Source organism: Biomphalaria glabrata, chromosome 13, assembly GCF_947242115.1.
Source record: "Biomphalaria glabrata chromosome 13, xgBioGlab47.1, whole genome shotgun sequence".
NCBI lineage: Eukaryota > Metazoa > Mollusca > Gastropoda > Planorbidae > Biomphalaria > Biomphalaria glabrata.
Genome location: NC_074723.1, coordinates 34,501,972 through 34,517,002, shown reverse-complemented (window position 1 = coordinate 34,517,002; position 15,031 = coordinate 34,501,972). Strand labels below are relative to the sequence as shown.

Genomic DNA, 15,031 nt, shown 5'->3' with positions numbered 1-15,031 from the left:
GGAGTTGTCGTCCCCTTTCTATTATAACTAAAACAGAAAGATGTAAAAACTCCTTCATCCCACTTTCGGTCAGAGTGTTACAAGATCATCTGTCGTCATCGAGAAGTACATAAAAGTCTAATTCATAAAGCGCTGGGTGTGAGTGTGTATGTGTTTCGTGTGTGAATGTTGCTCGTATTTGCATCTATATTGTTATTGCACAGCAGTTACGCTTAGGTTGTCAATTGTAGTCAAACTAAATTTCCATTTGATTAAATCAATACAAATTATTTTATCTTATATATGACTCCAGGCTCGTAAAAAATCATTTTACTATTGCGGGAATTGTATTTACTTTTTGATGGGACTCTTCAAATTTAAACTCACTACTTTTTATATCCATAATCTTTACACCATATACACGAAAAAAGCTTTCTATTCATACATCTATAATACAAGAAACCTTAAAGACTTATAAATAAAAATTAGATATATAGAGATATAGAAATGATACAATGATATGCCTTCAAATCACTAAATTTAGAAAGCCTTCAGGACAGAAGGCTAAAAAGTAAAGTAGCAATTATACATAAAACACTGAACCATAATCTTCAAATACAAAAACAAAATTTAATAAAATACTCTGAAAGACACAAAGATAAAGGTACATTCCTCGTCCCATATGCTAGGACAAATTTGTACAAACACTCCTTCTTCCCTAGTGCTATTAGAGCATGGAATGGGTTGCCTGAGCTAGCCAGGAAAACCAGTGACTTGGCTGAATTTAAGTCATTGGTTAATATGCATGACTAAATGCATAACGCGTAGGACGTAATCATCTTCTTTTTTGAAGTAACGTCTGTATTATATAAGATAAGAAGATAAGATAAATATGCATATATTAAGGTTAAAATACAATAGATGCGGTTATAGAAAACTGCATTATAAATCATTGATGCTCAACCTAATTCGACCTGCGGGCCATTTGAACTTTCAACACGCGTGTCGCGGACCACATCAACAAAAAGGAACAAAAATTGAAATATAAATTCACCTGACACTATTTGAAACCCTTAGATGAAGTATTTACATTAATTAATGGGATATTTAAAGTCTATCATTTTTTACGCGTCTAAAAATGGGTTCATTTCTTATTTTCTCTACTTAAAATGTGAGCAACTGTTAGATACCTAGTTTAGTTAGTTGGGTTACGCACTTTAGGATACTGACAGTGCACGAATATTTTAGAATGACGACGTAGACTTTGGGGTTAGAGGTTAAGATTGACATATAGAAAATCAGTAACTGCTAGACTCTTGAAGGGTGAACATCGTGTTAGTGACGGACTAGACTGTGGCCCATTCTGTAATAAACGTTTTGTTTGAAGTTCAAAGTAAAGTCAACTTGGTCATAGAGTCTGTGTTCCTGTTAGTACCTTATCTATATTTGTGACGTGTGCATGATTTCAAGAATTCGCGATTAAAATACATCAAACAAGGTACGCACGCATCTAGAATAAATAATTATCTTTAGAAATACTTAATCTACAATTGATAGCACATGCATCCGTTACACAACAATTACCACCAACTTATTTTCTTGTCTCTTTTTGGTAAATATTCATATCAATCTTCCAATCTCTAGAAAAAAAAAAAAGATCCATTCACTTTTCTTGCTAGATTCTATATTCAGAGTCCCATTTCATAAACTCATAATCGCACACTCGTTAAAGGTCATGGTAGCAATCCACCAGAGAAAAAGTGAGGGCCCTAACGAAGGTAAAGATACCTTTTTCACTTTTTTGAAAAGGAGGGGGGGGGAGGATTTTCTACTTTTTTTCCCGACGTTTCGGCGAGCTGGATGGATTGACACTGTGTTCGTGTCCTAGCCCGCGGGCTGTACTTTGAGCATTATTGTTATAAATAACATATATGAAAAGGTATAAATAGTACTACATATTTATACGTATGCACATTATTAAATAGTTTGATAGATTATAGATATACATTTGTAATAGATTATGAATATTTTGGTAAGAATCATATTGAATAATTCGAATTTCGATACTTATTTCTAAGGGGAATTAATCCGGGATTAATAATAAATAAACATTTCATATCGGTTCACATGGTTATTTCCCTTATTACTACAACATAACTAGTTATCAAGCAATGCCAAGAACGCCTAATAGAGCTTCAATGTTGCCAACTACATTACAATAAAATTGAGCTTCCATGTGAACACTATCTGAATGCGTAACAGTTGATTTTCGTATTAAATCTTCTTCATTTCCGCAAGTTCGTTTTTCATTTAGTTATAAATATGTCAGTCGTCATAGATTGAAAGTCCGATATCCCCTCTTTATTAAAATGTATTTAAATTATTTGGTGCTAAAAACACAAGAATCTTGGCTTTGATTCTGGTAAAAAATCTGAAAAATAATCGATAATATAGGAAAACTCAATGACTCGCATAAAAATCAGAAAAAAGGTGGATTTCCATAGAAAAAAAGAGAGAAATAAAGATAGATAGATAGATAGAGAGAGAGAGAGAGAAAGAGAGAGAGAGAGAGAGAGAGAGAGAGAGAGAAAATGAAAGAAAGCGGGCTGTTTCGCTTTATTGAAACAGATACACTAATTCATGTGCTAAAAATATGAACTCTCATTCGTATGTGGCTGACACGGCGGCATCAATATTATGGATTTCCACACACACATACCAATCAATTCTTCTTCTTCTTCTTCGTTCTCATTGTCATGTTGGAGTGTTCAGATGACTAGACCAATATATGAGATGAACAGTGGTTTCCAACTCAGGGAGCTCTCCGTACAGTTTTCTTTCTACTGGGATGTTTTGGGGCCATTGTTATGCTCGGGCCTATTGATAAAGAGAGCATTTTCGAAGGACATGGTCAGCATTCTCTCGGGACACTCCACATGGGCAGATTTCACTGGTTCCAATGTTGAGCTACTTGTATATACGTTGATCTTGTCGGGGTAGTTTATAATAGGCATGATCTTTCTCCTGATTAGGATTATATATCTGTAACATACGTATGTGTGTGTATGTAATCTTGTGTATAAGGCTTATTCTCATTTCAGATCTACATGAAGACTTGGATTTTGAGCTTTGGATGTTTGTAAAATGTTTGTAAAATGTTTGTAAAATGTTTGTAAAATGTTTTACATATTTCGGATGTTCCTTCAGAGTTGAAGATAATTACTTCCTAGTCCAAATCTCCTGTAGGACGACGGGGGATGGGAGCGGGCAGGGTTTGAACCCGGGACCATCGATAAATCTGAACGACAGTCCAGCGCGCAAACCGCCATTGTGTTCAACCGACTCTAATGAGTATCGGACATGCTATGGGGAAGTAATGGCGGCTGGTTTTAGCGCTGGCCAAACGACATTTTTGTTGACCGTCGACCTTTGAATAAAGATAAACTTTGCAAGGGGTACCTTTACCTTATCTTTTCCCCAAAATAATATCGGATCGCCTAAGACTGTAAGCTATAGGTATAGCAGGGTGACCAGACCTCCTTCATGCATTGGCCTTAATTTCGAAGACGTCCTACATTCATTCTCTGCTTAGTGTCGTATCATGCACAAAGCCTTTATATTATCAGTATCTTCAAATTTGAATGTTGTCTTTTTTTGTGTGTGTTGGTGACGTCATATGACCTTTGTTATGTTTTTTTATTTGTAAGAACGACTAATGTGTCCTTAGGTGTCTAGGGCACGAAGCCCTGTAGCTTGTAAAAGGATGCCATGTTGTTTGACCTAAGTACTGTTAGTCCAATATCAAATGTTAGTTTCGTTGTTGATAACACACATGAGTCTATTTACTTTTAGTGGGGTCAGTGTGGCTAAATCCTCTTTATCTCACTCTCTCTTTATGTCAATTTGTGTCTCTGTATCTGTGTCTTTCTCTTATTCTTCCAAATACACTCCTCTCTTTCTCTCTCCCCCTTTTTTTGAAACAATCTTTCTCTCTCTCTCTCTATCTCTCTCTTTCTCTCTTACTCTCTGTTTTCCTCTTTTTCTTTCTATTTTATCACTTTTGCACACTCTTTTATTCTTTTTGTCTCTCTGTCTCTTTGAAGAACTCTTTCTTTCTTTGCTTCTCTCTCTATGTACTCTCTTTGTACCTATCTTTCTCTCTTTCTTTGTTACTTTGTTGTTACATTCCAAATACACTCCTCTCTTTCTCTCTCACTCTCTTTTTGAAGCACTATTTCTTTCTCTCTCTCTTTCTCTCTTACTCTCTTTTTGAAACACTCTTTCTTTCTCTCTCTCTTTCTCTCTTACTCTCTTTTTGAAACACTCTTTCTTTCTCTCTCTCTTTCTCTCTTACTCTCTTTTTGAAACACTATTTCTTTCTCTCTCTCTTTCTCTCTTACTCTCTTTTTGAAACACTCTTTCTTTCTCTCTTTCGTTCTCTCTTACTCTCTTTTTGAAACACTCTTTCTTTCTCTCACTCTTTCTCTCTTACTCTCTTTTTGAAACACTCTTTCTTTCTCTCTCTATTTCTCCCTTACTCTCTTTTTGAAACACTCTTTCTTTCTCTCTCTCTTTCTCTCTTACTCTCTTTTTGAAACACTCTTTCTTTCACTCTCTATTTCTCCCTTACTCTCTTTTTGAAACACTCTTTCTTTCACTCTCTATTTCTCCCTTACTCTCTTTTTGAAACACTCTTTCTTTCTCTCTTTCTTTCCCTCTCCGACTCTCTGTTTCCCTCTGTTTCTAATTCATCAATTTTGCACAATCTTTTTGTCTCTCTATCTCTTTAAAACACTCTTTCATTCTTTGCTTCTCTCTCTATGTACTCTCTTTGTACCTATCTTTCTCTCTTTCTTTGTTACTTTTATGTTACATTCTCGGAACAAAGACCAACTTTTCTCTTCAGCTCATCCTGTAGCTCAGTGACTCTCAAACTTTCTTTTTAGCATGGGGTTTTTAATACATTTCAATGAGTCCAGAGTCGCACCAACTCAAAAGTAGTAGAGATAATAGAACCAAGTCTCTTCTGCTACGTTGTCCAATGTGGCCAGACATATCCTGGAGTCAGCACATTGTTACGAGCCGGATGTGACCCTACAATCCTGTTCAGTCTGACGCGCAGGCTTACAGATGTAATGTTGATGGAGATAACTCTGTTCAGAAAAATGTTTCCATGAAAGCCAAGAAAGAAGCGAGATATGAACCAAATGTCACAGCATTGATTCAAGAAATCACACGATTAATGATTTCCGAAAAAATAGAAAAATGTTCTTCGAAGACATTCGATGGTTCCCTTCATTACTATCATACTTGTTCGACATTCAGTATCTGCGTCGACTAATTTATGTCGATTGTTCGGCCTTTCGCCGGTCTTATTGGAAAACGTATTACGTTCAGCGTTACCTCCCTTCACTAGCGGGGAGTGAAAGTAAAAAGTAAGACCTATGTATGTCCCGAATAGAAATCCAAACCATTTCATCAATCTTGATAAAACTTGGCAAAAATCTTCCTTGGGTACTAACTGGAACCGTAACGTATGTATAGTAGCCCTAAAACAAACATAAGATCCTCAAAAAAAAAAAAGAAGATTCTATTACTATTTTATGGATCTATGCCATGTTTACCATGTTTAGATCCAATGAATCTAGATCTAGATCTAAGTTTTAAAACTACACTTTGCACAGATAGTTTTGTTTTTTTTACTTTAACACATGAAAATAATAATTATCTTATCTTATATAATACAGACTTTACTTCAAAAAAGAAGATGATTACGTCCTGCATGCATATTAATCAATGACTTAAATTCTGCCAAGTCACTGGTTAACCTGGCTAGCTCAGGCAACCCATTCCATGCTCTAATAGCACTAGGGAAGAAATATAGTCTATTGATTGTATTTAAAATTAACCTTCAAATTTGTGTTTGAAAAGCATTGTTACAGAAATTCGTTTCTTATATCTGCGAGTTTAGAAGTCCTGAAGTACATTCTATCATTAAATAAGACCGAAATATTATACATCTCTCTATTCCTAGGTCTAATTAAACTCTAAGATGATACAACATACTAATTATAGTCCATTCATTTCATATTTTAATTAAATTAACCTTCAAATTTTGTTTTTCTAAAGCATTTTTCATACATTCGTTCGCTATAGCTTCGAAGCCGTGTTAACATACATTTTAATAGTTACATTGAGTCGCGTACATCTAACAAGAAAGGTCGGGCAAGCGCGGAACGAAGGCTCCACGCACGGGCATAACGAAATCTATCCATGCCAATATTTAACTCTATATCTATATTTAACTCTAGATCTATATTTAACTTTAGATCTAATTCATAGTTACATTCATCGCCCCCTGGAAGCGTTTTCCAGATTTTTTTTTTTTTGGGGGGGGTGGGAGGGTGCTGGGAGCCAAAGGGGCGGTATGGGGCGCTGGGCAAAAAAGGGGGCGGGAAGGGTGCGCTGGGCATAAAGGCGGAAAGAAGAAACTAAAGGTGCACTGAAACTAAACAAATTTTTAAAATGCTTCAAAATTAAATCTAGCGAACTAACTTTAAACAAATTATAATTAGCTTGCTTCTAATTTAAGAAAAGAAACAACGTTAGAAATTGAGATTACGACTGAGTGCAGTGTTACACATAACTACGCAAATCCAGTTGCGACCTGCATATTTTCCGGAATTTTGTGCAGACAAAGCCGTTGTATGCTCGCGGTCTATTTAGGTTTTCTCCAATAATGGCTTTTCTTTGAATCTCAAATGTTTGTTCCGCCACTTTTGTGAGAGCTCTCCAACTATTTCTCTCAGAGGCCATCTGCTGCCAGAGAATGCTGCCAGGTACTTTCCTCTATGCCAGTGAGGGCGAAACGGCACCTGCATGGATCTTTATAGCGCTTATGGGGGCACCTCTGTAACTCCGTCCTACTCTAAGCTCGCCAAAGAAGATAGCCTTTGGCATGCGTTCGCCTACTATGCAGGATAAGTGTTATTGACAGCATAAATAAAAATATAAATAAATTTCGTTCAAATTTGCCTTCTCGCGCTTCTTTATAAGTATTTTTTAGAGGGGGCGCTGGCGGATTTTTTTAAAGAAAAAAATACGAAAAGGGGGCGGTAGGCCAAAAAAGGTTTAAGATTAGTGATCTAGACAAATAATTAAATACATTTTCTTTTTTTCTTCTAGGGAAGACAAATTACACATTTCTACATGAACTCATTAGCTCCTTATTACCTGAATCATGTCGAGACGTCATCAGCACAAAAGATCGCAAGGTGGTGACGCTAGCCTCCGGGTTAAAGGTCATGTGTGACACCAAGACAGACGGCGGTGGATGGATCATCTTTCAGAGAAGAATCAACGGAAAAGATTTCTATAGAGGCTGGAAGGAGTATCGTGACGGCTTTGGAGATTACAACATTGGTGAATTTTATCTGGGAAATGAGAATATTTTTAAGCTAACTTCTACAGGACAATATGATTTGAGAATTGATTTAAAATATAACAACATAAAATATTTTGCGAAGTATGAAAACTTTAAAATATTGAGTGAGACTGAGAAATATAAACTGAAGATAGGAGACTATTCAGGAAATGCTGGAGATGACTTATCAGTTCATAACAACATGTACTTTAGTACTTTTGATAGAGATAACGATATAAGCAGTTACTTAAACTGTGCAGTCTTTAGTTTAGGTGCCTGGTGGTATGAAGATTGTCAGCGTTCTAATCTAAATGGTCAAAGGGGAAGTACATCATATGCCAAGGGAATGAACTGGGCTCAATTAACTGGATGGTCTAACAGTGTTTCTTTTAGCGAGATGAAAATAAGAGAGAAAAAATAAAACGAACATTTTGATCAACAGTCATACCCCAGAGAGTAAAGGAGACGCCCCTCCCAACCAATGAAAAAAAAATTAAGAGACAATATATTAAATGTTGTAAAAAATAATAAAAATAAAGCACATCTTAGTTTTGAACTTTGTCATTTTGAATATTCTTAAATATTTTAATATCTTAGATTTAATTGGTTTAAATGCTCTAGCTGCTTTCTCGATTACTGTTTTGATATTTCTGACGTAGTCCTGTACGCTGTTGACCATCTTTCAGTTTCCGGGTTACAGGTCATGTGTGACACGAAGACAGAAGGCGATGGATCGATCATATTTTAGTGACGAATCAATTGAAATGTTTTATAGAGGCTGGAAGAAGAATCGTGTCGGCTTGGGAGATTACAGCATTGGTGATTTTTATCTAAGAAATAAAAATATTTTTTCTATTATCTATTACTGGAGGCGGGGTAGCTGAGCGGTAAAGCGCTTGGCTTCCGAGGTGCCGGGTTCGAATTATTGTGGAAGACAAGGATTTTAATTTCGAGATCTCTAAGTCCACCCTACTTTGATGGATACCTGACGTTAGCTTGGAAAAAGTAAAGGCGGTTGGTCGTTGTGCTGGCCACATGACACCATGCTCGTTAACCGTTGGCCAAATAAATAGATGACCTTAACATCATCTGCCCTATAGATCACTCGGTCTAAAAGGGAAACTTTTCTATGAAATATATCTATATATATATATAATTCTCTTCTTCCCTAATCAGGTCAGACGAGAAGTAAATGGGAATATCACTCTCTTATTTCTGCGGATAGTCAGCCCACGAAAAAAAACAAGAGGGGGGGGGGTGGAGAACACGTTTTCACAGCTCGCTACGGATTGATGCGCGCTTGACTGGCAAACCCTGCCCGCTCTCATCCCATGCGGGAGGTTTGGACTAGGAAGTAAACTATCGTCAACTCTAAAGGAACATCCGAAACATGTAAAACATTTTACAAACACTAAATAGCAGGGCCGGACTTATGCATTGTGGGGCCCTATTCGAAACGGATTTCGCAGGGCCAAGTTTTGGTAGGGAAGCGGACAATAAGTAAAATTTAAGAGATTGTATTAGAAAATAAATTCTTCTATGCATTTTATTCATTTTTTACTACCTACAGAATTACTTTACGAGCCTTACGTGTAGCAAAGTCATACAGTATATCATAATAATTCTGTTTCCCACATAGATCCCTCTCAATAGCAAGAATTACCAAATGCTTCAATCTATCTTTGAGAATTATTGACATCAAGTAATTCTTCATTAGTTTGAGGTGCTAGAAGCTTCTTTCACCTGATTACACAATTACGGCTAATGCATAATGCCGTTTTTATTAATAGCGCGTAGGATTGACGTTTTCCATATTGAATGACACCCCAAAATGACAATTTTTTTTCTATGTATTTCCGTATATTTTAAGGACTTTTTCGTGTATTTTGCAATTTCGGGAGATTTCCATGAGCTCCTGGTAAATCAACAGTAGTGTGCGGGAAATCTGTTTTAAGTTATAAAATGGTTTCATTTAATAATTTATACACATTGAATTATCGCGGGTTCCATGAAAGTGCGGATCCATCGGTTACATAGGTTGCAGTGGCCTAAAACCGGCCCTGCAAAATAGCGGCGTATGCCACGCCGCCGGTCTACTATCTATTTATAATTCTCTTCTTCGCTCAAGAGTTTGAACGAAAAAAAGAAGTAAAGGAAAGATCACACTTTTATTTCTGTACATAGAGTTATCCCACGAACTTTACGAGCCTTGCGAGTAGGGAAGTCATACAATAAATCATTAAAATTCTATTTCCTACATAGATCACGCTCAATAGCAAGAATTACCAAATGTTTAAATCTATGTACTAGAATTGTTGAACTTAAGTAACTCTTCATTTTTTTGAGGCGCGAGAAGCTTCTTTCACCAGATTCCAAAATTACTGGATAATGCCGTTTTTTTTATCGCGCCTAGGATTGGCATTTTCCTTATTGATTGACATCCCAAAATAACAATTTTTTTCTAGATCTATATATTTCAGGAGATTCGTATTGAGTTTTCTAAAGATTTAAATTAGTTCCGGATATTTCCAGAACTTTTTCGTACATTTTGCAATTTCAGGAGATTTTCCGGAGCTCCTGGTAAATTGACAGGAAGCCGCGGAAAAATTCTGTTATAAGTTATACATTGGTTTAATTTAATAATTTATAACCTAGAATTATCGCGGGTCCTATGAAATTGCGAGCCCACTGCGGTCGCATAAGTGTAGAGCCCACTGCGGTCACCTAAGGCCGGCCCTGCAAAATAGCGGCGTATGCTACGCCGCCGTTCGACTAGTTTAATAGATTTAAGAAATGTAACCTGAGTAGCAACGCGATGCCATTTGGGTTGATAGAATAAGAAAAGAAAATATAACAGGCTTAGAGATGATAGATGAAGTGACTATTGGGGCGCTTGGTATAAAAGACTCCACGACATTTTACCCTGCAAATTCACTTTTAACTTTGATTTAAGTGTTATATGTGTCTTATGCAGCTAAGTCAAATGGAGGTAACATTTAAATAACGAAATCAAATAACATACTGGCGAAAAGCAAACAATAGAAGTTGGTCTACGCTGATATTGAATGTCGAACAAGAAGTTTTATAATAACGAAGTGAACAGTCGAATTTCGTCAAGTTAAATGTCTATGTACATAAAACTGCCTTTCTTTAAATCCGTCAAAAGTAGTTTGATCTAATATATTACAGACTTTACTTCTAAAAGAAGATAATTACGTCCTACGCATCATGCCTGTAGTCATGCATATTGACCAATGACTTAAATTCTGCTAAGTCACTGGTGTAGTGACACAAGACGCCTAGAAATTGGTTTACTTTGATTTTTTCCGTAGTGATGTGACTAGTAGTTAAAAAGTAGGATTAGATGATAAGTAACGGAGAAAAAGAGACAACACCAAGTTAGCGACGACAGGACTCTTGCCTTTTTTTTCTTATGTACTAAAAGTGTTTTAAAGTTCACTAGTTATGAAGTATATTCCTTGTTCTATCTGTTATTGTGTTTTGTAACGAACTCGCATGCAACATCAACACCTAGAAACTATAATTATCAACAAACAGAACATTTAACACTAGATTTTCCTGGCTGGCTCAAACAATTCACTCCATGCTCTAATAGCACTAGGGAAGAAGAAGCATTTGTACAAATTTGTCTTAGCATATGGAACCAGGAATGTGCCTTTATTTTTGTGTCTAGGTATTTTATTAGCGGCCTCCGAAATAGGAAAAGATGCTATTAGTTTTGTGTAAAATGTCTGTCCGTCTGTCCATCTGCCCGTCTGTCTGTCCCGTTTAGATCTCGTAAACTAGAAAAGATATTGAAAACCAGACATTATAATATTTTAGGCCATTCAAAGTTGTAATGCAAGGGTTACTTTTCCTTGTGAGAGCAAAAAAATCTAATTTTTTAATTCCTTTATGCAAGCAGTTTTTTTTTAAAGAAAAACTATTTATAGTATGCATTATATGTTAGACCTAATTTAAAACGAATAGTAATTTGTATTAAAAAAAAAAAAAAGAAAGGGCGCATAGTGTAATCTCTTAAATATCACAATTATAACACTTCATTTAGGCCTGGGGAGGCGGGTAAGCTGAGCGGTCAAGCGCTTGGTCTCAGAACCGGGAGTTATTCCAGTTTACAGAGTTGCTTCCCAGCTGAATGTTTAAACTTGTCCTCCAATTTTTTCACTAAATGTCACTGATGTTGAGGAGATGGCAAACTACCTGTCAGACAGTAGGACAGAAAAACACGACTATTAAAGCTTACTCAATACACCTCAAAAAAATTTTTTTCACAGACCCTCTTATCTTATCTTATATAACACAGACCGTGGCAAAACAAAGGGGAATAAGCTAGTTTTAAACTTGTAAAGTCCTTAAGAAAAATAAGCATGATAGATTCATTCAATCATGGGTTCTAGAAATGAGTCTTCTTCTTCTTCATCGTTCTCATTGTTATGTTGGAGTGTTCATATGACTATACCAATACATGAGATGAACTGCGCAGAGGTTTCCAAATCATGGAGCTCTCCATATAGTTTTCCTTTTATTGGGGTGATTTGGGGCCAATGTCTTATACGAACCTCTTGGTAAAGAGAGCAGTTTTGGGGACGTGGTCGGCATTCTCTGGTGATACTCCACATGGGCAGATTTCACTTAGAAATGAGTCGTTTGAATGGAATTAAACCAGAAGTTTGTATTCTAGTTTTTTTAGAAATGTATTTCTCAGACTTGCTCTCTGGATTTATATTCATTCATTTGTTCTGTGGCTATGTGTCTTGTGTGTGTCTTGAGTGTATCTTGTGAGTATCTTGTTAGTCTTGTGTGAGTCATATATGTGTCTTGTGTGTCTTATGTGTATCTTGTATTTTGTGAGTGTTGTGTATGTCTTGTGTGTATCTTGAGATTTGTGTGTGTCTTGTTTTTGTCTTGTGAGTCTTGTGTGTGTCTTGTGTGTGCCTTGTATGTGTGTTTTGTGTATATTCTGAGACTTGTGTGTGTTTTGTGACGCTTGTGTGTATCTTGTGAGTTTTCTGTGTCTTGTATGTGTGTCTCGTGTGTATCTTGTGAGTCTTGTGTTGTGTGTGTATTCTTGGGTGTTTTGTGAGTCCTGTGTATTTGTCTCGTGTGTATCTTGTGTGTCTTGTGTGTTTGTGCCTTATGTGTGTCTTGTGTGTGTCTCGTGTTTTCGAAGAAAAATGACATTATTTAGCGGTTCTTTCAATTAGATAATTAATTCTTTTTAAAGTAATGTTATTTCTCTTTTGATTGTTTAGCTAGTTGATATTTGCAAGGTAAAACTTCGCTATATATTATCTATGGCATTGACCGTAAAATTTTTATGGCAGATGTCTTTCAATTTGTCATAATTTTATGCGCTTTTTTTTTTCAAACTAAGAACAGGACACACACATCTATTAAATTACCACCTGAACAAAATAAACTCCACAATAATCCCCCTCTGCAGACACTGCGCTCACCCCTTTGGAACCGTAAACTGATCATTTTTTAATGCTCCTTCCTAATCCACCTTAGGCAGACCCTACTTCCACTACAGCCCAGCATAACCAACACCCTGTACGGCAGTGCTGAACAACTGAAGAACAACTGAAGAAAACAGCACACTTTTTTTCCTTGGCACAGTCTGCAAAAGAGCTCACAGCTCAGCAGCAATAAAGCTGGCTAGTAGAAGAAGAATTAGAGCTTAAGGCTAAGCCTCCACAAGGGAACTAATTCCACTTATATACCACATCTGTCAAGTACGATATCTGTACCTTATTCAATGTCAAATAAAGTAAAATAAAAGCTACAATAATAATAATAATAATACACAATGTTACTATAGCACAGCATAACATTTTGATAAACATTTTCACTTAAGTAATCACTCCAATAATAGTAATTATTTATCAGCAGCATACAACAGCTTTTAAACACTTTAATCACCCAGAGACTATGGCTATTTCCCCTGAATTAAAAATGTACAATTGTTCATACTAGAAAAAGGGCCTTGAGCTCTTATATTCATAGGAGAAAAAAAATCTGAAACAAAATGTAGAAATAAATATTTTTAGAACCACTGAGCTACAAAGCAACCTGTGTCCATTGTTATTGCTCGTCCTGTCACGTGTGAAAGTCTCATTAAGGTTAAAGAAAAAATAAAGACACACCTAGTGATGTCATGCAAGGGGCGTAGTCAATAATATTGAACTAGAGCAACATTAATTCAAAACAGAAAATTGAAAACAATTACTGAGTAAAAAAAAAGTCATCTACCATTTGTCCTTCAACTTTCATTGTAGGGGTAATAAGTTTAAGTTTACATATTCCTCCACTTTTACGGGTGTACACCTCTTCTTGGTAGGATAGGAGAGAAGCCGGTCCATTCTTTTATATTCATCCAGCCAGCTTTTCTTTGGACGACCCTTTCTTTTGCTCTCCCTTCAATGTAACTTGAAGGATGACTTTTGACAGTGAGTCATGTCTTACAATATGACCAAACCATCTCATCTTTAATCTATTTACCGGAAAATGATGGCTACTCATAAGCTATTGTGTTGACTTGTAATAAGACCAACCCGTTTCTTTTCATTTCTTGGTATCTGACACCCAGCATATTTCTGTAACATTTACTCTCAAAGTCTTGAATACTTCGTTCAGCCTCAGCGTTAAATGTCTGACTTTCACAACCTACTAGTAGTACAGAGACCACAAGTGAAGAATGAATAAAGAATATAAAATAATAAAAATTATAAAGTTAGGGGAAAAAAATAGAGAAAGTCAATCATCGGTGGTAATAATTTACAAAATAATTATTATAAGCAGTAGCGGCCCTTGGCAAGTGGTGGAACAGCCCCAGGCCCCGCGATCGTAGATTTTCTTGTCACCTTCAGCTTCGCAATCCAGAATATTTTTCATTCATCATCATCAAACTCCATTTGAGTGAGGACTTGAGAGGCTCAAATCCTCTCTTGCAAAAGCCCTTGACAGAAACCCTGCTGTCTTGCGTAGTGCATCAATGTCGCCATAAAGGTCGAGAATTTTTGGTTTCCCAGACCTGTCAAGGCGGAGATCAGCAAATCTGCGTCAGTCAAACAGAATTTAAGCCACGGTTTCCTCTTCTTCCCCGCAGTGAGGGCACCGTAAATTAAAATTTGGCCATAGCCGTGAGTGGCCTGTCCTGATATGTGGAATTTGCCCTCCTTGGTGGGCCAAAGAGTCTGCAGTTGTGTTGCCAGTCACACCTATGTGACTCGGTACCCACTGCATTATTACAGGGGTGCTATAGCGTTGTTTTATGTTATGTGAAGCCATGATGACAATGTTGAAATTGGGGGCCATGGCCCAGGGCTTTGCAAAGCCTGTAGTACAGATTTTGAGTAAGTGACCACAACAATGTGTGTTGCCCTCAAATGTCCCTTGCCGAGTTGAGAGTCAATGACTTTTAAAACTTCACAGACTGCCATGGTCTCCGCATCAAAACTGCAAACACTACCACATGGTCCAAAGATTTTGACTGTGTAAGAGCCAAAATTCGATGTAGGCTCCATAGCCTGCTCTTCCAGAAACTATTGATGCCGACCCATCAGTGTATGCAAAATTAGCACTTGGCTTGAAGGTATTAATGGTCTT

The 15,031-nt window shown here is 36.7% G+C and overlaps 1 protein-coding gene across 1 annotated transcript; it reads left to right on the top strand.

Annotated features, from left to right (window-relative positions):
* Positions 1-7,151: 7,151 nt before the first annotated feature.
* Positions 7,152-7,873, top strand: LOC129922567 (ficolin-1-like; the record flags this gene model as incomplete). Its single annotated transcript, XM_056009211.1, has 1 exon — positions 7,152-7,873. A coding segment is annotated over one exon (672 nt), but the record flags the coding sequence as incomplete, so codon positions are not given.
* Positions 7,874-15,031: the final 7,158 nt, after the last annotated feature.